Raw genomic sequence first — 25,354 nt, forward strand, 5'->3', positions numbered from 1 at the left:
AAAACCGAAACATATGTGGACGACATACTTTCGGGAGGTCATGACCTCATCTCAGCAACTAAATCTCTCTCCCAAGTCATTCAAGCTCTAAACTCCGCTGGCTTCCCCTTAAAGAAGATCACGGCGAAGGATCCTGATTTGCTCAAAGACATAAATAAGGAGGACTTGCTTGATAGCAATTTTCTCGAATTCGAAGAAGCAAGTACCACCAAAACCCTCGGGATTCAATGGAATTCCATCACCATTACACCATTGAACCCATCTCAGCCTCGTCAGCGAATACCAAGCAACAAATTCTCTCTTCGGTCGCAAAACTTTTCGATCCCGCAGGATGGCTCTCGCCAATAATGTTTCAAGCCAAAGTCCTCTTACAAGAGCTATGGCTCGATGGAACTGACTGGGATGAGCAAGTCAAACCCCTCCGATCCGCACAATGATCTCCGCTCCACCAAACGTCGTCTCATTGCCTTAACACAGAACCGTTACTTCTCCCGCGAAATTTCATGCTTATCGCAGTAGTACCAATCGCTAAGGAAGGCCCTAGACAAATGTGGGTTGCTCCGGGTCAATGGGCGTCTGGCCCACTCCACTCTTAGCTATAATGAGCGTCATCCCCTCATTATACCCGAAAAATCTCGATTTGCTGCTCTCTACCTTCGTTTTCTCCACGAGCTTCTCTTATACGCAGAAATTCGGCTCATGCAACAAATGATAAGACAGGAATTCAACAATCCCCGACTTAAGCCTCTTATAAAAAAGAGCATTTTTTCAATGTAAAGCTTGCACCGCCCACAAGCATCAAACGAGCTCTCAAATTATGGTGGCGTTGCTACCAGAGCGTTGCACTTACGCTCCGCCTTTCACCCCCACCGGTGTAGATTTTGCTGGGCCTTTTCAAGTAAAAGCCTCCATGCTAAGGTGCTCCACCATTGTGAAAGGCTACGTGGCCGTATTTGTGTGTTTCACGACAAAGGCGGTTCACCTTGAGCTGTGCTCTGATTTAACAACAAACGCATTTCTCGCCGCGTTTGCCCGTTTTGTTGGGCGTCGATGCTATCCAGCAAGAATGATGAGCGACAATGGCACTACTTTCATTGGAGTCAAAAGAGTAACAGAGAAGGAATTCTGTAGTTTCCTGCAAGAAGTCTCTCAAGACATCGTCAAGCAATACTCTCCCCAAGGCATTGATTGGAGATTTATCCCCCCTGGCAGCCCTCACATGGGCGGATTATGGGAATCCGCCGTCAAAAGCCTCACGTTACATCTCAAATGAACGGCTGGAGCACACAATCAATTCACGTTTGAAGGATTCACCACTCGTTTAGTTACGATAGAAGCGGTATTAAATTCCCGTCCCATCTCCGCTCTCTCCTAAGATCCAACAGAGTTCACGGCCCTCACCCCTGGCCATTTCCTAAGGGGAAGGGGAACTGCCCTCCTGTCTCTTCCGGAAGTAGATCATAGCAATTTGTCTCTCCTCAATAGGTGGGAAAAAGTTAAAGTTATGCACCATCAATTCAGCCGCCGTTGGAAGGAAGATTATCTCAAAGACCTTCCGAAACGTTAAAGGGGTAAAGACACTAAAGTTTCACCGAAAGCTGTAGAATGCGTCCTCATTATAAATGACATGTTGCCGCCCACCGAGTGGCGTCTTGGACGCATCGAAACGACCCATGCCGGTCCAGATAGACATATTAGCGTAGTTGACGTACGCACCAAAACCGGCATACTCACTCGGACGATTGTAAAGCTATGCCCTTTGCCATCCGAAAATGTCCCTCTAACCCCCACCGCAGATAACTAAACAACTTTTCACCGACCGTACTACACCCGCACTGCTTGCCTACATTTGTTTATTACAGTTACTTGACAGGCAATACACGTATATGCTTATCCCTCTGTTTGATTAACCACTGTTTAACATCCCACTATTAACCTACTCGAAAAACCCCTATTTGAAGATGGAGATTGATATCCCTCAGCCCGCACCACGCACATCGTTGACGGCAAGGGCGCTCGCGCCCGTAAGTGAACCTGTACGCGCCACAGAGACCGCCGTGGAACAACTTCCCCCGGACGACACGCCCGTAACTAACTTCCAGCAGTACCGTCTATGTACGCGCCGCCACGCTCTCCGAGTATGCAGCGTTTTCCGGGCCCTACAGCCCCAGCAGAGGGTTACAATCGCGCGCGCGCACCGATATTGCACTCTCACACCGGACCGTGGACAGTTCCTACAATGGGAACTGCCGAACGTGTGGACAGTTCCACCATACGCTTCTGTACCGCAGCGAGGCCAACGCATCTAGTCGCCGAACCATGCACTCAGCACAACCTCCAAAGGGAGTCCATCGAACAAAGAACACATTTATGAAATTTCAGCGCAATCACCGCGCCATCAATGGCCCTCGTTTTCTCCGCCCTTCACTTCAGAACACACTTCAGAAGGATATACTAGCCGCTTGGCGCATCTGTGCGGGGCTGGATGGCTACGCGAGTATAGCCCAGCGAGTCACATCAGTATTTGAATTACGTTTTCGAATTGTACCTATGAATTGTATTGAATTGAATTGTATTTGAATGAATTTCACCTTTTTTGAATTTAAAATGTATATACATCCTACATATATAAACATGTTATGCGTTAATACCACCACACCGAGGGAAATAATGCATAGTAAAAATGAATACTTTATATTTGATTATCGTTTAAAAATGTTCGCATTTAAAAATAATATTTTCATACAAAATTTATTACGTACGTATTTGACTGTTCACATCTGAGTATATATATGAGTGTACATACGCACCCCAGGCATGCAGAGCGCCGCTCTGAGAGCGGTGACAACACACACATCCATACATAGCATGATTCAATAATACAAGGTTAGATAATTATTGACAGCCACGGTTTGACACTCCCCTACAAAAGGTTGCATTTACGAAGGACGGAGGAAGGAGAAGAATGAAATCCCTTGGTGCGAAAATGGTAGTAGAAAACTACGCAAAGTCGGCAATTAGTAGTGAAATTCCTTTTGTAAATTCCAACGTATTTGCAGGAAATCTGGCATTTTAAACGAAATATGGTCTCAGAATTAAAATAAAACTACTATGAGATTTAAGTAAACATCCAATTTAAAAACAATTTATGTTTTAATCAGTTAAATGTGCTTCATATGCATATACAAATAAACATATTGCACAAAAGCTTATTCTTCTAATTCACACCAAAGCTACACTTTTCCCAAGTGAATTTGCAAAGAAGCAACACGGTGCCGCTGCTAAGGGAGCGGTGCGAGAGAGACAACTGTCAGTTTATCGAACCTTGTATTATTAAATCATGATATATGACTGCATACCAAATTTCAAGTTCATGTGACTTACAGTTTCGAAGTTATGGCTGATTAAAAATTTCCCGCCTATGGGAGGTGCCACGCCCCCTTGTCGAATCCCAATTTTTTACCTTATTATAGGCCCAGGTGTCATGGCAATACTCTGTCAAAATTTTGTTCGATTCTGTCCGTCCGTTTAGGCTGCAACCTGGCACATACATTCATACATACATACTTCCACAAATATATAGTAGATATATCCTTCTCTTAGCGTAACATAATTTTTGGGGATGTCTCGGCCACAGGGCCACCTATCGTGTAAGTTTCAAGTCCAAATATTTCTTTTAAATTGGCTAAATTGTTTTCTAAATATGAGCCAAATCAGCAAGTAAATACAATTTTTATGAATATCCCGACCCCAGCGCCACCAAGCGATTAAATTTTTAGTCAAAATATTTCTCTTCAAGATGCTGAAATATGTTCCAAATATGAACGAAATCGGTCCAGCCGTTTCGTAGTTTAGTGACATTCAATATACGGAAAACACTATGAAATTGTGTAATCGTGACGTCTCAGCTTTCTTCATTTTTCGGCAACAACAAAAAATTAAAAAATTTTTTTAATCAAAGAACCTTCCATACAGAAGGCCCAAAAATGTGCTTTTTACAGAATTAAAATCGGTTCAACCGTTCGGTCAGGCATCGCCGTCATAGGAAAGACATTTTTATATATATAGATTATCGTCGACAAAAACGTTGTTTTATATGTTTTTCGTGATTGTAAACTTTTGCAGGCTAAAATTTTTCCAGCATGAATTTGCAACTTCTCTCCAGGAGAACTGTCACTTTGCGCACAGTTTTTGAGTGATGGATAATTTTTTGGTCTGCACAAACGCGATTTGGGCAAAAATCATGATAATTCGTAAAATTTTTTTGCTCGACGAACAAAACTATTGCTAAGAAATTAAATTCTATCCAAGTACCGATTTTAAGGCTTTGATTTTTAGTATTTCGTCCCGCTAGATTCTTAGTGGTCGGAATAAGTAGGCACTAAAAACTCTTGGATATCAACATTCATAAATATTTAAAATTTTTTTAGGAATCCATCCACCATATTGTATCTCTCATTTTGAGTATTTAAAAACTGATTTCAGGTTTGTAATGAGCGAATCAAAGAACCTTCTCATATTAAATTTTAAAAAATATCTATCCACCTTTTGAATTTTTAAAAATTTATTTCAGTTTTGTAATCAGCGACAGCGAAAGAACCTTTGGATATCAAATTTCATAAAAAGCTGAAAATTCTTTTTAATCCATCCATCATTTTGAATTTTTTAAAGCTCAGTAAAGCTCGGAATCTCATGCAAATGCCTGTTTTTATTGGGCACCTTCAAATGGAAATGGTTTTGTTATCTTTACGAATCATGAAGTTTCCTTTAAAATGGCATTCAATCGTTAGTGCATATATTTGCATATTTACATATTTTGCAAAAAAAAAACGCTTTTGCATATTCCAACGCATATTTTAGTATATTTTGCAATAAATGTATAAGGTTTTCGCATATTTTTGCTTTTTTTTATTTACAACCATTTAAATTTACCTGTTAGATCTCAATTAGTGGAACCCTGTAGGAGAGATCTGACCTATATCTCTGATCAATGCGAAATTACCCTAATATGAGTCCTGGGGCATAATAACATTTACGGAAACGAGGCAGCGGACGAACTAGCACGGTGCGGCTCCGCACTGGATATGTCCCGCGCGGTGGACATGGGCGCTGCAGTATGCACAGGGCACTGGCCCGTTGGGGTACATTCCGAAAGGTTTGGATTGACCTTCAAAAGGTTTCGTCATGGTTGCGACGACCCTGGCGAGACATTCGAACACTTCCGGTGCGAGTGTCCAGCCCGCAAGAATAAGGCTAAATACACTCTGCAAGCCATTCCTGCAGAATGCAGCTGCCTCTCCCCGTTTTCGTTATTTTCTTGTTAAAATGTATTATTTATTTATTTTTACTGGCAAAAAAATATCAGGAAAATATTTTTAATCGCATTGTTTATAGCGCATATTTTTTAATTTTTAGTGCGTATTATATGCGCATATTTTTGATTTTATAGTGCATGCGATTCCGGGCCCCCAGTAATCAGCAACCCCAACACTTTTTGGATGCGAAGTTTAATAAAGTTTAAAAAATCAAAAGGCAAATTTCTTTTGGCCGATTCAGCCTAGGGGTTATTAAGGGTTGTTTTTCTCCATAGAATGGAGTACAACAATGTTTAATTTGTCGGACGGTGTTATGGTTAGTTCATACCTTTTTTTATCATATTATGGGTGGCACTTACCTTTGTTGTATTTATTTGTTCAGGAACAAGGCACTTTTCCATAAAACTTATAAATAAGATGTCCATATAATGCAAACGGTAAAAATTTAGTTAATGGATGTTTTATATTATCATCTAGTCGCGCAAAATTACAAATTTACTAACAATGTTTCAGAACTATGTCAATTTGACTTAATATCTAAGCCTCCCAGGGCGCTTTCTAAAACCGAGATTAGTTTATCGTTGCTAGAAATTTTCGATGATTTTGTGGTTCGCATTGTGGCATTCTCCAATGCCCATTGCGCCATTTTTTGGGCTTCCCTACGTTTTGATACCACGGCGCGGGAATTGGCTATGTAACTGCAACACTGAAAAAATATATTATAATATGAATTCATGACGATAAAAATCATCTACTTACAAGATATAGCCCATATAGTGCCCGCAAGTTATTTGGATTTAATTTGAGAGCTTGCGAATAATAGGTGCGAGCGATTTCCACATTCTCGATTCCACCCTAAAATCAAAAATAGAATTATCATATATGTATATTCCCTTATGTATACACATATTCAGTACACGTCGAAATAATAAGGTTGTCCTGATATTATCTAGCAGAATACAAAACGATTTTTGTTTTACCACGGTTATATCAACTCGCAGTAATGTAGTGGTTAAAAGTGCGCAATACCATTCCGCAGGGCGTGGAATCGAGCCCAGTTTCCGACTAACATCAACAACAAAAGAAAAGAAAAAAAATTTTATAATCGCGGTAGCCCCGGCATGTTTCATGGTCGGTTTCACACTGGAACAGTTCTGCCACGAGAACAACTCAGTTTGTAGGCAAGAGAGGCAGTGCGGTGAGGTAAAGTTTCTCAAAATGTTGTTCCAGCTTCTACCCCGCATTAAAGTGGCAGTTCTGCTGCAGCGCACCAACACATGCGCAACTACGAAAATGCCCCCTGAAGGAAAGATGGGTCCAATTGCTCGAAAAATATAGTCGTAGGTATAGTAGCTTTGTAACTAGACCAAAGATAGTCCAAAAATTTAAAGCAATGTAATGTAAAACAGGAGAATTGTACTGAAAGTGGTCCAAATGTAATGCGTAAGGTATGAGTTTTGATCTAAAACTGGTTACAATGTCATGCAATTGCGGAAAACGGGTACAATTAACGACTTGCTGATATGTAGGCACTTAGTCAGCAAATTCTCATGTGCGACTTTGGCAAGCGGAGAGAGTATCCGCTTAGAAAATCTGAGAACCCCGGTTCGAATCGAGGCTGGCGCAAGTTTTATTTTTGTTTTTTCCCAAAATTGGTTACAATGTAATGCAAAAGCGGACAATTGGTCCGAGCCTAGGACATTCAGTGTTAAATGTAAATAGAATTTTACATGTTGTTGGACCAAACTTTGGACTAGTTACAATCACTTGCAGTCTATTTTGTGGTGTACTCTAAGCCTATTCCGAGATCCACAGGGTATACACATTTTATTCTGCTGTTGTTCTGCTAGTTTTCATCCAGTGTGAAATCATGAGAATTATGTGTTCGATTATAGTGTGAAAGAGCCCAATTCGATTTGATTCGAATTTTTTTGAACTTTCAAAATAAATATTTTTATTAAAAATCTAAATGTTTGTTTGTAAGAATGATAACACAATTCGAAAAAGAGATTCAGTTGAACTTATATTAATGTGATTAACTATCCATATCGCTCTTCTTAGCTTCACAACCAAAAATAAATACAAATAATATTTTTTTTTTTTTTTAAAGTATCTCAAAAAAATATCAGAAAATCCTAAAATTTAGCAAATGTAGCATATTGAAACTAATTTTTTAGGACGTATAACGTGATTTTATTTATTTTTCTTGCTTTACACAACCTACCTAGATCTCTATATACTTCACGATAAATACACTGAGAAAAAAATCAACCAAAAAGTGGTTAATATTACCAAATTCAAACTTGAAAAGGAACCAACTTGATTTTAGGTTAATATTAACAATGCCTTGGTGGATATTTTTAACATTTATTTGGTAATGTTAACCACACTTTTGTTTACTTTAACCAAACTTTTGGTTGTCAATTTTTCCGTTTGAATACACTTATGTTCTGCACTTCACAGATGCTTTTTCATAATTTGGAGATACAAAACAAAAATTTTTATTTTCGTTTCAACACGTTGCCTCTGGCGGAATTTGTACCCGCATTTTCTGAAAGCTAGCATATAACAGCAAGCATCTCTGCAAACTCAGCTACAGTCGCTTTATAAATGTGTCTTCAAATGTTCAGGTTAGGATAGGTTAGGAGGGCGTGAGTAGAATAATCTATACTTTCACTCGGAGACAGAATTGTCCATTGTGAGTGCCCTCTTTTAGTGAGTGTCAGAAGGAGACACATACCTATATCGAAAGAGTACCTTTAAGTCATTACTGAACCAATTACTATCCCTGATGAGGCCGAGGAGACCCAAGAGTTCCACCTCTGCTACTTCGCCCAGACTGTTGAAAAAGCGTGAACCCAAGTACTTGAGTCGCTCCGTCTGTAGACCTGGATATCGACACAGATACAAGAATGATAGAATACAAGATTGAATGAGAATGTGCCGAATGAGTGTCCGGCATGCGGAGAGACCCCACATGACTCGAGACATCTCTTCGCATGCCCGGAAAACCCGACAACCCTAACGGCCTTGTCCCTGTGGACAAACCCCACAGAAGCTGCACGCTTCCTAGGGTTGCCGTTAGTGGAACTTGACGACAACGACTGAGATACCAACCGTCCTGGGCGGGGTTGTTGTAGCCGCTACAACAACAACAACAACAACAAGAATGCGCCGATTGCAGCAGAATTGAGTAATGAGAGTAATTTTGGCGTGACGTCATCGTAGAGTTAACAACTGAGAGCGGCGAGAATAAGCTGTCATAATTAGTGCTGCCAGTTTAGCCGTTTTCCGGCAAGGTTTAGCCGGTTGCGATAGCAAACAGCCGGAGAAAATTCGATTTAGCCAGCAGCCGATTTGTTAGCCGTTTTGCAAAAAAAAAGTTAGCCGATTGCGCTATTTACCGTATTTTATTAAAATTGAAATTAGACTGCATCACCAAAAAAAAGTTGCGCTTTTTCCGCCGGGATTGCAAAATTTGTTATATTTCATGACGTCCACCAAAATATATCGGAAAAATATTAAGATTTAATCGGGCTGGACCGATTTGAAAATACCTCCAAAAATGGAGTTTTTTATGAATAAAAATAGTTTCTTAAAGAACTCTTTGAAAAAGGTCTCCTCAGATGACAAAAGAGATTAGGCTTAAAAAATCTGCATAATATTTAAAAATCTTTTCAACGGAATCGTAATAATGAGATTTTTGATGCTGCTTTTTTACTTTTATCAAAGACTGATTTACGAAAAACTGGGCCAGTGGGATCGTCGGTTCGAATCCTACTGAAAGAAGTCTGATGAGGAAATGTGGTGATTTCCGAAATAGCTATCACTTCCACCATTTTTTCAAATTATTGTTGCTTTTCCACAATAAGTTTTTCATTAAAAACGGCCTCAAGCTCAATAAAAATAGTTGAATATAATTGTTATAAGGCCATAAAATAACAAAAACAAATAACTTAAGTACGAGCATAACTAAAAGCTACACATTCTAATAATAGAATTATTAACAAAAACCAACAAGCGTTTTAGAACGCTCGACATTTGCAGTGCTGCCATATTAGCATTTCTGAACGTTCTGCTGGTCGTGCAAAAGCAGTATGCGCATTATACTGCATTACTGAACACACCCTTATATGGTGTTTGTTAAGTAATCAGCTAATTTTTAATAAAAATAATAATAAACATTAAATAAACTAAATAAAAATAGGCAAAACTTGCTAAAATCTCGCGTCTCATTTTATATTTGGGTCACTTTATTTTTTCCAAAGAATGGCTTAAATTTAAGTGCGAAGTTTTATTAGCAACACATGGAAAATAATGGAGAGAATAAAAGAGCACGAACATCGATGTGAAGCACAACTCTCTGGGAAGACAATACCTGTGTATAATTGTATCATGGTGCCAACATACGTTATTGTTTCTTATGATTGCTCTCAGACAGGCATGTGAGAGAATGAGTTGGACATTAAAAACAGGAGTCTCGATAATATGGACATCAAAATACAATTAGATAGTGAAATTGTTAAAAACTTAAAAAGCGACCGGCTTATTCGATATAAATTAATGACATTTTCTTTTCTCGAAATAATGTTGGCCTCTTTTCTTCAGCCCTTTCACAGCTTCACGTGTTCATTTTTCAAAATATTGCCCTCCGACTGAGCAAAATACTTTCTACTAATATTGGGGTAAGGCTTAATCAAATGGGTCCCGAATTTCTTCTTCTTCTTATTTGGTGCTGTAACAAATCACGCCAGTCTTTTGTTTTCTGTGCCAACTGGTGCCAATTGGAAATGCCAAGTGAAGCCAAGTCCTTTTCCACCTGGTCTTTCCATTACAGTGGGACCCTTCCTCTTCATCTGCTACCAACAGCGGGTTCCGAGTTGAATACTTTCAGAGCGGGAGCGTCGGTGTCCATTCGAACGACATGACCAAGCCAGCGGAGCTGCTGTATTTTAATTCGCTGACCTATATCCATGTCTTTGTAAAGCTCATACAGCTCATCGTTCCATCGTGTGCGGTACTCGCTGTCACCAACGCGTAAAGGCCCGTAGATCTTCCACAAAATCTTTCTCTCGAATACTCCAAGAGCCGCCTCATCGGATGTTGTCATTGTCCATGCTTCTGCGCCATATACCAGCACGGGCATGACGAGTGACTTATAGAGTGTGGTTTTCGTACTTCTAGAGAGGACTTTACTCCTGAATTGCCTACTCAGCTCAAAGAGGCACTTGTTGCCAAGAGTGATTCTGCGTTGGATTTCCATGCTGACATTATTATCGGTGTTAATGCTGGTTCCCAAGTAAACGAAATTCTCTACTTTCTCGAAATTATAACATGGGTGCCAAGCCGCGAATGTGCTGTTTGTTTGATGACAGGAGATACTTCGTCTTGTCCTCGTTTACCACCAGACCCATTCGCTTGCTTCCTTATCCAAATTGGAAAAGGCAGAACAGACTTCGGCATAAGCCAGCAATTGCACGCTCTTATAGTAAATTGTTCCTGAGCGGTTCAGTTCTGTAGCTCTTATTATCTTCTCCGACATCAAATTAAAGAAGTCACATGAACTGTCGGTGCTGATACCATTCAGTATCGTGGAAAAGTGTCCCGTCCATAATATAATTACGTTCTGAACATCGGTAACTGAGTCGCCTTTGTGGTTCTTACAGGAGTACGCCCTGGTCTTGAAACCTTCCGTAAGTCGCCTAACTCTCTGGTAAAATTTTCGAGCATTCTTCCTGTCGGCCAGCATTTCAAGCTCTTCGCACTCACGTATTTCGGCCTCTCTTTTTATTGCGGCAAATACGTCTCGCTTCCCTCTTCAGATGCGGGCATGCGAAATTCGAACATGAGAAATAAAAGTGGACCGATTGAAACGTGCATTTCTCTCTTGCGCAAGAAGTCAACACCAGTTTCCACCCACGAGAGTCGTGCCCGCCACGCTGGCAAATAAAAATTCATTCCGAAAAAACTATATCGAAATGCACGCATTTTTTTCATATGCAAATGCAGAAATGTTTATTACAGAAGTTGTTGTTAAAAATTTTCGTCCACGATATATCATATATCAAATGTCAACTCTTAACCCTTATACTATTCAACATTTTAATTTTTATACCCGAGCGCACTTGTGCACAAGGGTATATTAATTTTGTTCACATAACGGTTGTTTGTAACAGCCAAAACGAATCGAGATAGATATAGACAAATGTACACATAAATGATCAGAATAAAAAGAGAAATCGATTAAGCCATGTCTGTCTGTCCGTCCGTCTGTCCTTCCGTCCGCGTACACGATAACTCGAGCAAAAATTGAGATATCTCAACGAAATTTTGTACGTAGGTTTCCATTTATCCAAGTTAGGTTGGTGTTGAAAATGGGCGAAATCGGACTGTAACCACGCCCACTTCCCATATAACGGTAATTTTCAGAAATACGAAAACTGCGATATTTACGTAACTACTGGAGATTATTCACTCAAAATTGATATTTACAATAAGTTTTGGACGAAAAATAATATTATAAATTTTCGGAAAATAGGCGTAGCCACGCCCACCTATGGTTACATGTGTATATCTTGGTAACCGCTGCACCGATTTCTTCCAAACATGGCACAGTTGTTGGCCTTGGTACAGCATACTAAACGGCCGAAAATTTTTAAAATCGGACAATAACCACGCCCACATCCCATAAAACGGCAATTTAGAGAAATACAAAATCTTCGATAAATCAGTAAATATTAAAGCTAATTTATTCAAAATTGATGCTTGCAAGAATTCTTAACCAAGAAATACGCTTGTGATAAAATTTTGGAAAATGGGCGTGGCACCGCCCACTTATGATCACATATATGTATCTCGGTAACCGTTCTACCAGTTTGTACCAAACTCGGTGTGGTTATTGTGCTTGCCACATAAAAGCAAAACGTTGAAAATGATTGAAATCGGACTAAAATTGAGGCCACTTTTCATACAACGGTAAATTTCAGAACTGCTTGAAACTTCAGAATTTCCAAATCTAAGGACTCTAATTTACTCAATATTGATACGCCGAGGCTTACCATGTATCGGTAGCTTTCGGTAAGGTGAAAAACATATATTTAATACGTGCGCCGGGTATTTAATGTTCGGCTCCACCCGAACTTAGACTTTCTTACTTGTTTTAATATAAATTTTGCGACTGATTTTAAATACATAATAAAATGAAAAGGAATTACGGGGGGTATGTTGTGTTTGACAAGAGCCAGGACAACAAACTTGTGCGTTATTTTAAAACTCCGAAGTATCAATGCTTCATTAGGAGACTCTTCACGTGTGCGCGATTTTAGTGCCATTGACTTTATTTGTTGCCCATCGTAGCCGGGTATTTCTAAGCGGACGCTTTGTTCCCAGGTGCAGGAATTATTATACCGAATATGAAGAGAAAATCTTCCACTCATATACATGGACAGACCAAATTTCAAATGGTGGTCTAATAAAACCTAAACCGGAATTCCTTGTTGACAGAAACTGAGAAACTGAAATTAACTTTTAATAAATTTAATGGAAAAGAAATTTCGAATTGCAAAAATTCAATAGCCGAGTTATTGAAGTTGGAGTGCAATGGAGTATAGTCGTTGCGCTGGGTATGCAGTTACAGTTGCATGGCTATACTCAATCCCGACTCTTGCGTCCCCTTTCGCGAACTCTGGGCAACGTGAGCAACCCATGTGCGAGATGCGGTAACCAATCCGAGTGGAGCCTTGGGTCACGGCAGAAAGAGAGGGAGCTTCGGTGGGGCCACTCCGGCTTATCCGGTTTAAGGGCTCACTGAAGTCTGCAGCGTCTGTTCACCAGTAGGTGCGGCTGCAAGCGGGTGTCTGCTTGGAGCAAGCGGCTCGCTTTATAAACGTGTATTTGGTTGCGAAACCACCCCCGTCCCAGCAATGGGTTGTGCGCTGGGCTTGGCACCCGCCATGTAAAAACCACTTCTAGTGATGAAGCAAGGCAAAGACTACGATTTGAGGGCATGCACCTAGAATGTCCGGACCCTTAATGGGGAAGGTGCCTCTGCCCGGCTGGTTGATGTCCTCGTAAGGACAAAAGCTGATATCACCGCCATGCAAGAAATGCGTTGGACGGGGCAAGGTAAACAATGTCTGAGGCCTTGCAACGTCTACTACAGCTGCCATGTAAAGGAGCGCAAATTCGGAGTTGTATTTGTGGTGGCAGAGAGACTCCGTCGCCGAGTACTGTCGTTCACCTCGGTGGACGAGCGTCTAGCCACAATCCGCATCAATGCGAGATTCTTCAACATCTCGCTCATCTGCGCCCATGCCCCGACGGAAGAGAAGGATGAGGTATCCAAGGATCTCTTCTATGAGCGCTTGGAGCGCACGTACGAGCGCTGCCCCCGTCATAATATCAAAATCGTGCTTGGCGACTTCAATGCCAGGGTGGGCAAGGAAGGGATCTTTGGAACCACCGTCGGAAAATTCAGCCTTCACGACGAAACGTCCGACAACGGATTGAGGCTGATCGACTTCGCCGGGGCCCGAAAAATGGTAGTATGCAGTACTAGGTTCAAGCATAAAAAGTTCCATCAAGCTACGTGGCTGTCTCCGGATCGAAAAACGAGAAACCAAATCGATCATGTTGTGATAGACGGAAGGCATGCTTCCAGTGTTTAGGACGTACGCACACTCCGAGGCCCAAACATCGACTCGGACCACTATCTTGTTGCAGCCCACATACGCACCCGCCTCTATGCAGCAAAAAAGGTGCGCCCAAATATGCAAGGAAAGCTTAACGTCGAAAAGCTGCAATCACAACAGAAAGCCAGCGCTTTCGCTACTCGCCTCTCACACCTGCTCTCAGAGAGCACTCTTCAACAAACCGACATATGCGAGCAGTGGAACCAAATTTCCCGCTCATTAAGTACCGCCGCCGAAGAAGTAGTCGGATTTCAGCGAGCCCGAAAGAACAACTGGTACAATGAGTGTCAGGAAGCTACAGAGAAAAAAGATGCCGCCTACAGGGCCATGCTGCGATCGGGCGCAACGCGCGCTATGTGAGAGCGCTATAGGGATCTGAAGAGGGAAGCGAGACGTATTTGTCGCAATAAGAAGAGAGAGGCCGAAATACGTGAGTGCGAAGAGCTTGAAATGCTGGCCGACAGGAGGAATGCCCGATAATTTTACCAGAGAGTTAGGCGACTTACGGAAGGTTTAAAGACCGGGACCTACTCCTGTAAGAACACTAATGGCGACCTAGCAACTGATGTCCAGAGCGTATTTAAATTATGGAGTTAACACATTTCCACCCTACTAAATGGTAGCAGCACGGAAAGTTGTGGAGAAGAACCCGAGCCCGCAGTCGATGATGACGGAGTCGACGTTCCACCGCCTGACTATGACGAGGTACGTATAGCAATAACGCGGCTGAAAAACAACAAAGCCGCTGGAGCTGACAGCCTGCCAGCTGAGCTATTCAAGTACGGCGGCGAGGAGTTGATAAGGTGCATGCATCAACTCTTGTGCAGAATATGGTCAGATGAACGCATGCCCGACGACTGGAATTTAAGTGTGCTCTGCCCAATCCACAAGAAAGGTGACCCCGCCATTCACGCAAACTACCGCGGGATCAGCTTTCTAAGCATAGGTTACAAGGTCTTATCGAGCGTATTGTGTGAAAGACTGAAGCCCACCGTCAATGAACTGATTGGGCCTTATCAGTGTGGCTTTAGACCTGGCAAATCCACCATAGACCAGGTATTCACAATACGCCAAATCTTGGAAAAGACCCGCGAGAAAAGGATCGACACTCACCACCTATTTGCCGACTTTAAAGCCGCTTTTGACAGCACTAAAAGGAGTTGCCTATACGCCGCTATGTCTGAATTTGGCATCCCCTCAAAACTCATACGGCAGTGTAAAATGACGTTGAGCAATACCACCAGCTCCGTCAGAATTGGAAAAAAAACCTCTCCGAGCCGTTCGCCACAAAACGGGGTTTCAGACGGGCGACTCCTTTTCATGTGACTTCTTTAATCTGATGTTGGAGAAGAGAATAAGAGCTGCAGAACTGAACCGCTCAGGAACAATTTACTACAAGAGCGTGCAATTGCTGGCTTATGCCGATGACATCGACATCATCGGTAACAAAAACCGCGAAGTCTGTTCTGCCTTTTCCAAGTTGAAAAAGTAAGTAAACGAGGACAAGACGAAGTATCTCCTGTCATCAAACAAACAGTCAGCACATTCGCGCCTTGGCACCCACGTCACTGTTGACAGGTACAATTTCGAGAAAGTGGGGAATTTCGTTTACTTGAGAACCAGCATTAACGCCGATAATAATGTCAGCATTAAATCCAACGCAGAATCACTCTTGCCAACAAGTGCTACTTTGGACTGAGTAGGCAATTCAGGAGTAAAGTCCTCTCTCGACATACGAAAACCACACTGTATAAGTCACTCATCATGCCCATGCTGGTATATGGCGCAGAAGCATGGACAATGACAACATCCGATGAGGCGGCTCTTGGAGTGTTTGAGAGAAAGATTTTGCGGAAGATTTACGGGCCTTTACGCGTTGGCGACGGCGAGTACCGCAGACGATGGAACGATGAGCTGTACGAGCTTTACAACGATATGGACATAGTGCAGCGAATTAAAATACAGCGGCTCCGCTGGCTTGGTCATGTCGTTCGAATGGACACCGACGCTCCAGCTCTGAAAATATTCAACTCGGAACCCGCTGGTGGTAGCAGAGGAAGAGGGAGGCTCCCACTGCGATGGAAAAATCAGGTGGAGAAGGACTTGGCTTCACTTGGCGTTTCCAATTGGCACAGAGGAGAAACGACTGGCGTGGTTTGCTGAACTCGCCAAAATCGCTTAGGCTGTTACAGCGCCAAAAAAAAAGAAGAAGAGTTATTGAAGTTAAGTTCTGATGTAAATTTAGAATAATCAAACCTTTTTTGAAATGTCTAATATACTTTAGAATTAAGTATTGGAATAAAATAAATAAATGCTTAAAAACATTGGGCTAGTAAAAACAAGAAAATTGCCAAACTGGGTTTATAAATGTGTGCGTTTCACTTAGTATGTAATTTTGTGTAAGTATGCATTTCCACATTTACATTAAAACGAAAATGCAATACCTAAAATGAAGCTAATTCTAACGAGATTTTAAAAATTTTCATATCTACAAAAACTTTCATTTCAAAGATATTAGCCCGCAGTTATAGTCAAAATAAAGTCGACTCCAAAGTTAAAAGCCGCTTTTTTTGACAGATATCCCATTGAAGATTATGTCAAAAAGCTGCTTTTAACTTTAGGAGTCGACTTTATTTTGACTATAGCTATGGGCTGTTGAGTTTTATCATATATGGAAAATGCATAACAAAGGGTTAATTTCTTTGTTTACATTTTTTGATATTACAGTCAGCTATGAGAGAGCTCGGCTGAATTGTCACTTCTACCTTGTTGAATATGCCTTGAATGTTGGAAGTTTATTTAATAATAATCAAAAATTTTATTTTCAACAAACAAATTTTATAGAACCATAAATTGAAAATCAAGAATTTAAACAAGTATAAAAACATACAAGTAAAATACCCTACATATACTCCCCCTCGTAAAACGATAAATTAATTAATATTAAATGTTATTTTCTTTTTTGTATTCGGAATTGTTAGTGAATTAGAGTTTTGTGTTGTATCAGAAATTATATTTGCAGGTTTGAGTAAATCTATTAAAACCGTTTTGATCATATTTCCATATTGAATTTTGAATACTTTACTATTTTTCTAAATAATTGTAAAGGTCCTTCATAAGGTGATTGCAAATTTGATTTGTGAATAACTTTAACAAAAACGTACTCACATGTATCCAAATTCTTAGGATCAAAACAGTATTCTTTATGGTAATGTACCACCTTTGATCTAACAATTGAAAAATATTTTCTTAGCTTAAAAAGAATTTCATTTGTGATGTCAACTTCATTATTATAACTGTTCGAAACAACTAATTCACCTGGTAATCTTAATGTTTGTTCAAAACCTAATTCTGCAGAAGAGCATTTGAAATCTTCTTTAATAGACGTACGTTGTCCTAATAATATCCAATGAAGAATTTCAGACCAGTCGGTAGAATCATCTGAAGCAGTAATAGCAGTCTTTAATGGCCTATGAAATCTTTCAATCATTCCATTTGATTGAAGATGATATGGGGACGTATGAATTTTGTGTGATCCTAACAATTTAGTTAATTCTGTGAACAATTTTGATGTAAATTGTGATCATTGATCTACTGTTATATAAAGTGGAATGCCAAAAAGAGGAACGTAATTTTGAACAAATGTTGTTGCTATAGAATTAGCTGAAATATCCCTAAGCATGGGCGTATCCAGGTAGGGGCGGGGGGGTGCTCGAGCCCCCCTAACTTTTAAATTTTCCTTATATATATATAAAATAGTACCAGCTCAATAGGGTCGGGTCCCCCCCTAAATTTCATTCTGGCTACGCCGATGTCCCTAAGTGGATATGCCTCTGGCCAACCTGTATGTCTATCAATGATAGTTAAAATGTAACGATTTTCCTTTGACATAGGTAATGGATCAACAAGATCCATATGAATATGTTCAAATCGTTCAGATGTAATGTTATTTTTTGCACAGGCGTCTTAGTATGTTTATAAATTTTTGATTTTTGACAAATTATACAAGTAGAAGTCCAATTAGTTGAACGGACACTTGCAGCCTTATTCTGTATCACGAACGATAGGCAACACGAACGATTCGTCTGCAGAGGAATGCTTCAAAAATTAGTCCGGCGGCATCATTTTAGCCGGCTTAAACGCAACCGAGACCATTGCAACGTAATGTATGAAAAGCAAGATGAAGATGACGGATAGAGTTTAAAATCGCAATCAGAGAGGTTGTCGTCTGCAGACGAATCCTTTGTTTTACCTATCGTTCGTGATACAGAATAAGGCCCTTGGATGTGATAAAGAATGAATTTTATCAAAAATGATTTTTTCATAGAATTCGGAACAAATGGTCTGAAAGGTTGTTGAGAAATATCACACCAAATATTAAGGTTAAGTACCGGAATATTAATTTCTTTAAAATTAGTGTTAAAATTTTGATCAGATGCCATAAAGTGTTTGATCTTTTTGTTGTTTCTCAAATAATGTTTGAAAATTAATGTTTTGGGCTAAAATCGTGTTAACATCTGGAATACGTAAAAGGGTATCAGCAACTATGTTTTCTTTCCAAGCAATGTATTGAATGTCGTCTGTAAATTGTGCAATGTACTCTAAGTGTCGAATTTGTCGAGGTGATCTGTCTGATTTAGAATTTAGAATATGTGTTAAAGGTTTATGATCAGTGTAAACAGTGCATGTTCTACCTTTTAGAAAATGTTTAAAATGTTTAATTGAATTGTATATCGCTAGAAGTTCTCTATCAAATGTAGAGTAATTAATTTCTGTAGGGGATAATTTTCATGAAAAATATGCAAGTGGTTCTGAAATGTTGTTATTCATTTGTTGTAAAACCGCACCGATTGCTACATTCGATGAGTCTACAGCAAGTGATAAATTGCCGTTTTTATCAAAATGAGTAAGTAAAGTTTTCTGTGTAAAAAGTTTCTTCACATTTTCAAAAGCTGTAGTTGTATTTTCTATCCAATTTAATTGTTTAAGTTTATTTTTAGTTGCTAATGTTACCATTTCGTGCAGAGGACTTTGTTCTGCTGCTAACATTTTACCATATCTATGGTAATAATTCACCATACCTAGAAACTTTTGTAATTTATTTATTGAAAGTGGATTTTCAAAATTAGTTATTGCCTCAACTCGTTCGAAAGAAGGTCTTATTCCCTCACTTGTAATTTCATAGCTGAGAAAATCTAATTTACTTGTTCCGAAAATGCATTTACTAGGTTAAATATTCAAGTTATATTTTCCAAGTCTTTCAAAAACAGATTTTAAATGCTCAATATGCTGAGCTTCATTATCACTTGCAACAAGCATATCGTCAATATAGACAAATACAAATTCCAAACCAGAAAACACTTCGTTAATACAACGTTGAAATGTTTGTGCACTGTTTCCTAGACCAAAAGGCATCCGTACGAACTCAAACCTTCCAAATGGTGCAGTATATATTATGTATATCTTCTTCAGCCATCGGTATTTGATGATACGCACGCACAAGATCAATTTTGGAAAAAATTTGTTTATTTTTTAAATAAATAGTCAAATCATGAATGTGAGGTAACGGATAACGATCTGGAATAGTAACGCAATTAAGTCTTCTGTAATCTCCACAAGGTCTCCAATCATTTGGTTCTTTTTTAGGAACTAAGTGTAAAGGAGATGCACTGTGAGAGTGTGAAGGTCTACATATACCTGTTTTAACTAAAAATTTAAATTCTGTTTTTGCTATTTTAATTTAATTGGATCTAGATGACGTGGTTTAGAGAAAGATAGCACTCCTTTTGTTTCAATTCTGTGAACCGTTTGGTGTTGCACTGGTTTAGTGTAATATGGTTCACAAGTAATTGAAGGAAAACCATTTAAAAGTTTAGAAAATTTATTTTCAGAATTTTGAAGAAGTAATGACCGAAACGATTGCACTAGTATCGATTAAAAAATTTAATTTATTGGATTTATCATAAATAAATAGGCGGCGAGATGGTTTAACTTCATTCCCATTACACTGTAGGTAAATTTTTAGGTTTTGAAATATCACAGCTAAACGGCCAAACACGTAAACTTAATTTTGGCCTCTAGATTACGATGGCGTTTTCAGAAAATCCGCTTATGTTTTAGGTTTTTTGTTAATAATTACCTCAGATGTAAGGTTATTTTACTCAAATTTTGCACGTGACTGTATTTTGATATTACCATAGCTATTTCTGAAAATCATGGAAATCGAATCACTATAACATATAGCTCCCATACAACTGATTGTTCAGATATGTGGTTTTGCGTTACAACTCATATTTTATTTCGTAATATTTTTTTATGATATTAGTTTATATACTACTAGCAGACCCGGCGAACTTCGTCCCGCCCAAAATTTTTATATATTTTATTGAATCTTTTTGGTCCAACATTTTCACCAACAATTCACGTTTACGATTCATTTTCATTTCATTTTCATTTGTGTGCTAAGATCAAGGTTTGGTGGTCATTTTCCGCTTTAAATAACCTAAGGAAAGTGTTATATCCGTTCTTGAAATTCTCCAGTTGTGCGGCATTTCATAGCACGGTTATTCGCAAAACGAAATAAATTTTTTTCTCTTCACTCCCTGGCGGCAACAATGACCTGGTTCTATAGCGAATGTCCTAGAAGCTTTACAGTATAGTTGGTGGCAATTTCAAAATGGGTGCGGATCATTGTTCTGCAGAAATGCAATATACATATACTTATTTCAGACGAAATACCTTAAAAGTTTGAATGCATAATATTGGAAAATCACATCCATTGGGCCAATTGCAACGCAGGAGCGTTCGATATACTCAATGGTGCAACAGGTCCATTTAATCTGACCTTCACGGGCCCTTTTCTCACTTGGCTATTTTTAGTAATAGCTCGAGTTTAGCACCACTTGGCAGCACGTTTTTGCAATAGTATTGCATACATATTTAAAACATTAGCCAAATCGGATCATAAATAAGATTTTTAGTAATAACTCAACTACAGCGCCATCTGTCGGATTAAATTGTGAAACTAAACCATCCAGAGACCCACTCAAATACACAAAAAGTTTCGTTAAAATCCGTACAACCATTTAGGAGGATTTCACTCACAAACACACCTACAGAAGAATAAAAAAATTCATTCAAAGATAGCTAAAGGTCGGTAGGTTTGTAGGCCTCACACCCCTTTTTAAATAGCCCAAATTTTCTCCATGAGTATGAGCTTGATTTCAACTATATACATATCTCCATACGAAGTTCCAGTACTGACCATGAATACTTTCAGAGATATGCAGTATAAAAATTCGATTTATATGGGAGGAGCCACGCCCCCCTTTCCAACAGCTGCCCTCTTTCTTCATGAGTATGCGATTGATTTCGTATATCTCCATACCAAGTTCCAGAACTCTACCATGAACGCTTCCAAAGATAGGCAGTATGAAAAATTCGGTTTGTATGGAAGATGCCACGCCCCCTTTTCCAATAGTTCCAATTTCCAAGAGTATGCGATTTATTTCGTACATCTCATACAAACCTCTAGAACTCTACCAAAAAATTTCCAGAGATAAGCAGTATGAAAAATTCGGTTTGTATGGGAGATGTCACAAGGGTATGCGATTGATTTAGTATATCTCCACACCAATTTCCAAAACTCTACCATGCACACTTTCAGAGATATGTAGCATGAGAAATTCGGTTTGTATGGGAAGTGTCTCGCCCCCTTTACATATAGATTTTTTTCAGCCTAAAACCATCCTTGGGACACGTGCGGCAGGTGGCAGTTTAAAAAAAATCGGTTCAGCCGCTCTCGAGCCTTGCGAAAACTAACAAACGGTTCTAAATATATATTAGTTAAGATATATTATATATTATAATTATATTTTGACAGTATCCGTTGTTTCTGATTGGCGCAAAAAAATCTTGCCTAGTGACGAATTCGCCCCTTGATATGGTCGTTACTTAAAGCTTTTTATATTCGAAATTGCATGAAAATTGGAAAACAGGAATCTATAAGCTTATCCAGGTAAAAAGCTACCTACGTAACGAATTTTAAGCAAATCGGACCATAAATACGATTTCTTCGAACAGATCGGTCCCTGGTCCACTTCTCGGACAAAATGGATCATATATGCTAATATATGCTAAAAAGCTACCTGCGTACCGAATTTTAAGCAAATCGAACCGTAAATACGATTTTTTCGAATAGATCAGTCCCTGGTCCACTTCTTGGAAAAAATTGACCATATATCCTAATATATGCTAAAAAACTACTTACGTACCGAATTTTAAGCAAATCGGACCATAAATGCGATTTTTTGGAATAGATCGGTCCCTGGTCCACTTCTCGGAAAAAATTGATCACATATGCTAATACATGCTAAAAAGCTACCCGAGCACCGAATTTTAAGCAAATCGGACCGTAAATTCGATTATTTCGAATAGATCGGTCCCTGGACCACTTCCCGGAAAAAATGGGTCAAATATGCTAAAAAGCTACTTACGTACTAAATTTTAAGCAAATCGGACTATAATAAGATTTTTTCGAATAGACCGGTCCCTGGTCCACCTACCCGAAAAAAGTAAACTTTTTTAGCCTAAAACATGGTGGTTACCGAAAGCTATTTGTATACAAAATTTCATGAAAATCGGACCAGCCGTTCGCGAGATTACCTGTTACAAAAAAAGGGACTTCTCTTTATATAATTAGTATAGATTTGTACCTAAATTTGGGATCTCTTCAACCCCGTTTTGGCATATTTTGCTAGTTTCTATTGCTCGAATAATTTTTTTTATGTCCTTTGCCTCCTGCGATCGACCAGCAAAAGTCCGCCACCATTGAACTCAATCGTTTTCCAGCGAATCGGTCCTCAACACACATAATGGATTGGTGAAATCTCTCTCCTACCTCGTCGGTTTCTGTTGAAAGCTGTTGCTCGTGAAAGTCAAAGTGACTGTGTAGCATATGGATTTTAAGCGACATGTGCACATCAAAGGCGTCAGAAGATTCCATCAAGTTCGCAATAAAAATGGCATATTCTGGTGAACGATTTTTACACAGAACATGTTTTATTAAAGCTCGAACTGCATCCCATGCAACGCAAGATCTATACATAGAAGGTCACGCAATCCGCGAAATAAAAATTGCCTCTCTCTGCGCATGTTGTCACAGGGCGACTTTTTGCTTTCGCTTGAGCATACATACATATGTATGTATTTATTATAACAAAAATAGTGGACAATTCTTACCCAATTCAGGGAAGTTAGTTCCCTTTAATGTGTTCGTCTTTAAAATAGTCCAGACGAATTCTCCGCGTTTTTGGTTTAAAAACTTTAGATCGCCGGCAAAACTTCAACCATTTTTCTCGCTGTTTCGGATCCCTTGGGAAACGGAAAAAATATCTTTTTTCCGATGGGTCCCTGCGTTGGCTTACAAAATTCCACACCGCACACTGCGTTGCAATTTTTATTCTATGTAAATTTATTTCATTTGCTGAGCGTATTTTAATTGCTTCACTTTTCACGCTGCTTGTTATTTTCTGTTTTTGTCGCCCTTGTCGGCAAGCTGAACAGCTGATTGCCAAGTTTACAAAAGAGGAGTAACGGACCTGCGCAATGCGCATCCTTTAATATATAAACCTTGCATGTAACGGCTGCTGTGCCATCAAGAATTTTCAAGAAGCCTTGATCCTTCATTAATCTTCCGATGTCCGGCCCATTAAGCACACCTGAAATAAAAATTATAGGGTTCTTAAAGCAAGAGAGAGATATAATAAAATATATGAGCGAAAGTCTCTCAAATGGGCCACCCAAAATTGGACGGTCAAGATATTTTCGCACAAATCACTTTATTCGGCTTACAACCACTTGAGAGATTTTCACCCATATACAATCAAAAAACTACCTTCACGGATTGTTTCAACGGAAAGTTTTGGAAACGCATTATTTTTCATATATAGGAATGCAGTTTCGTTGACTCTAACCAACTGTTTGATGTAATTCTTAACAACACCAAGTTTGATATGTAAATCGGGAAGCATGATTTTATTAACCGCTATCAAGGACTCGTGAACTATATTGAATTGACCAATCGATTGTTCCTTTCTTTTTGGCCAATCACATTTGGTATAGTGATTGCATTTGGCTCTACTATCCCAATGTGTAGTGAGAGAGCTTTAAAATCACAGTTCACGCACCACCTGTGCTCTTCGTACTTGATGCAATCTAAGATTAATTGCATTGTTTCATATGATTCCTTTATTCCAACCGCATACAAGATGGGAACGGGTTTCTTGCTACTATCGCGATAGAGCAAGACTGCTTTCAAACTTCGCTTTCGTGGTGCTAACACATTCACGCTTTTCAGTTCTGATGCCAGAATCATTGCGTTGTTATGGGAGAGATTTAATTAACGCACCATGCTGTTTAGGTGTTCTTGGGATATGAAAGACGGTAAATTGTTTTCTATCGGAATGTAATCAGATCCATCATCAACTGATAACGGCGTTGCCATAGACTGTTTGTAATCATAGACAGTTTCGAGTTCGAATGGATCACTTGGAACTTGTAATGCATCACTATGTGGAACAGGTAAATAAGCGCTCGGTACACCTTTGTAGACGGCACAAGACCGATCTATTGAATTAAATATTTATGAGTATATGTACGTACATATATATGCATATATCGATGGCTGAGTGGAAGATCGACCTATCTCAGCTGCCGATTTAAAAACGCCCTATCTCAGCACATTTTCAATGTATTTTTAGACAGGGCGTTCTTCAACAAAATTCTGAGATAGGATGTTTTTCAATAAAATTCTGAGGTAGGGCGCTGTTGAAAAGTTTTCTGAGATAGGGCGTTTTCGAACTGGCTGTCGAGATAAGTAGATCTTCCACTCAGCCATCGATATACAAATGTTAAGTTTGTTTGCTCGGCGGACAAAAACTAAAAAAGTTCTGCACCATTTATTTTTTTAATTTGGACATCTGCTGCAGACTTTCCAAGGTTGGTTATACTTAGGCATGGTACCTTCCAAACATACAGAAACTTTTACCTATTTCATACACTCAGCGATTAAGGTGAGGGCAAACTATACATAATTTCATGGTTTTATTTAAATTTACTTACTTTTTTTATTGAAACCAAATGTATTGTTGGTGCATGCATAACAATTTTCAGCTTCGTGTTTTCCGGGATTTGTCCAAATCATTGGTAAACCGAATGGTAACGAAAATCGTTTTTTTTTTTTTGTCCACCAAAAATTAATCGTACTAATGCACGAAATACATGTGAATTCGGAAGTGTATTTATTTTGTGCAGGTTCAGATTGCAAAAGTACCATTTATAGCATGCTAG

The 25,354-nt window shown here is 39.3% G+C and overlaps 1 protein-coding gene across 3 annotated transcripts in view; it reads right to left on the bottom strand.

Moving 5' to 3' along the window:
- LOC118751594 (ER membrane protein complex subunit 2-A-like) overlaps positions 1-24,618 on the bottom strand; it is a 51,994-nt gene extending 27,376 nt beyond the window's left edge. Inside the window, exons 1-4 of one of the 3 annotated variants that reach the window (XR_004994565.1) lie at positions 23,901-24,618; positions 23,246-23,724; positions 6,075-6,170; positions 5,675-6,021 (exon numbers count right to left, since the gene is read on the bottom strand). Coding sequence is in view for 1 of the 3 variants with exons in the window: in XM_036486413.1 (XP_036342306.1) it covers positions 5,836-6,021; positions 6,075-6,170; positions 23,901-23,939 (321 nt within the window). In the remaining 2 variants the exon portion in view is untranslated. Of the gene's footprint in view, positions 1-5,674; positions 6,022-6,074; positions 6,171-22,719; positions 22,996-23,245; positions 23,725-23,900 lie in introns of those variants that run through there. The other 2 variants (XR_004994564.1, XM_036486413.1) reach the window with 2 other exon arrangements.
- Positions 24,619-25,354: the final 736 nt, after the last annotated feature.

The sequence above is a fragment of the Rhagoletis pomonella genome, unplaced genomic scaffold (assembly GCF_013731165.1).
Source record: "Rhagoletis pomonella isolate Grant_MI unplaced genomic scaffold, Rhpom_1.0 Rhpom_scaffold_00827, whole genome shotgun sequence".
Lineage (NCBI taxonomy): Eukaryota > Metazoa > Arthropoda > Insecta > Diptera > Tephritidae > Rhagoletis > Rhagoletis pomonella.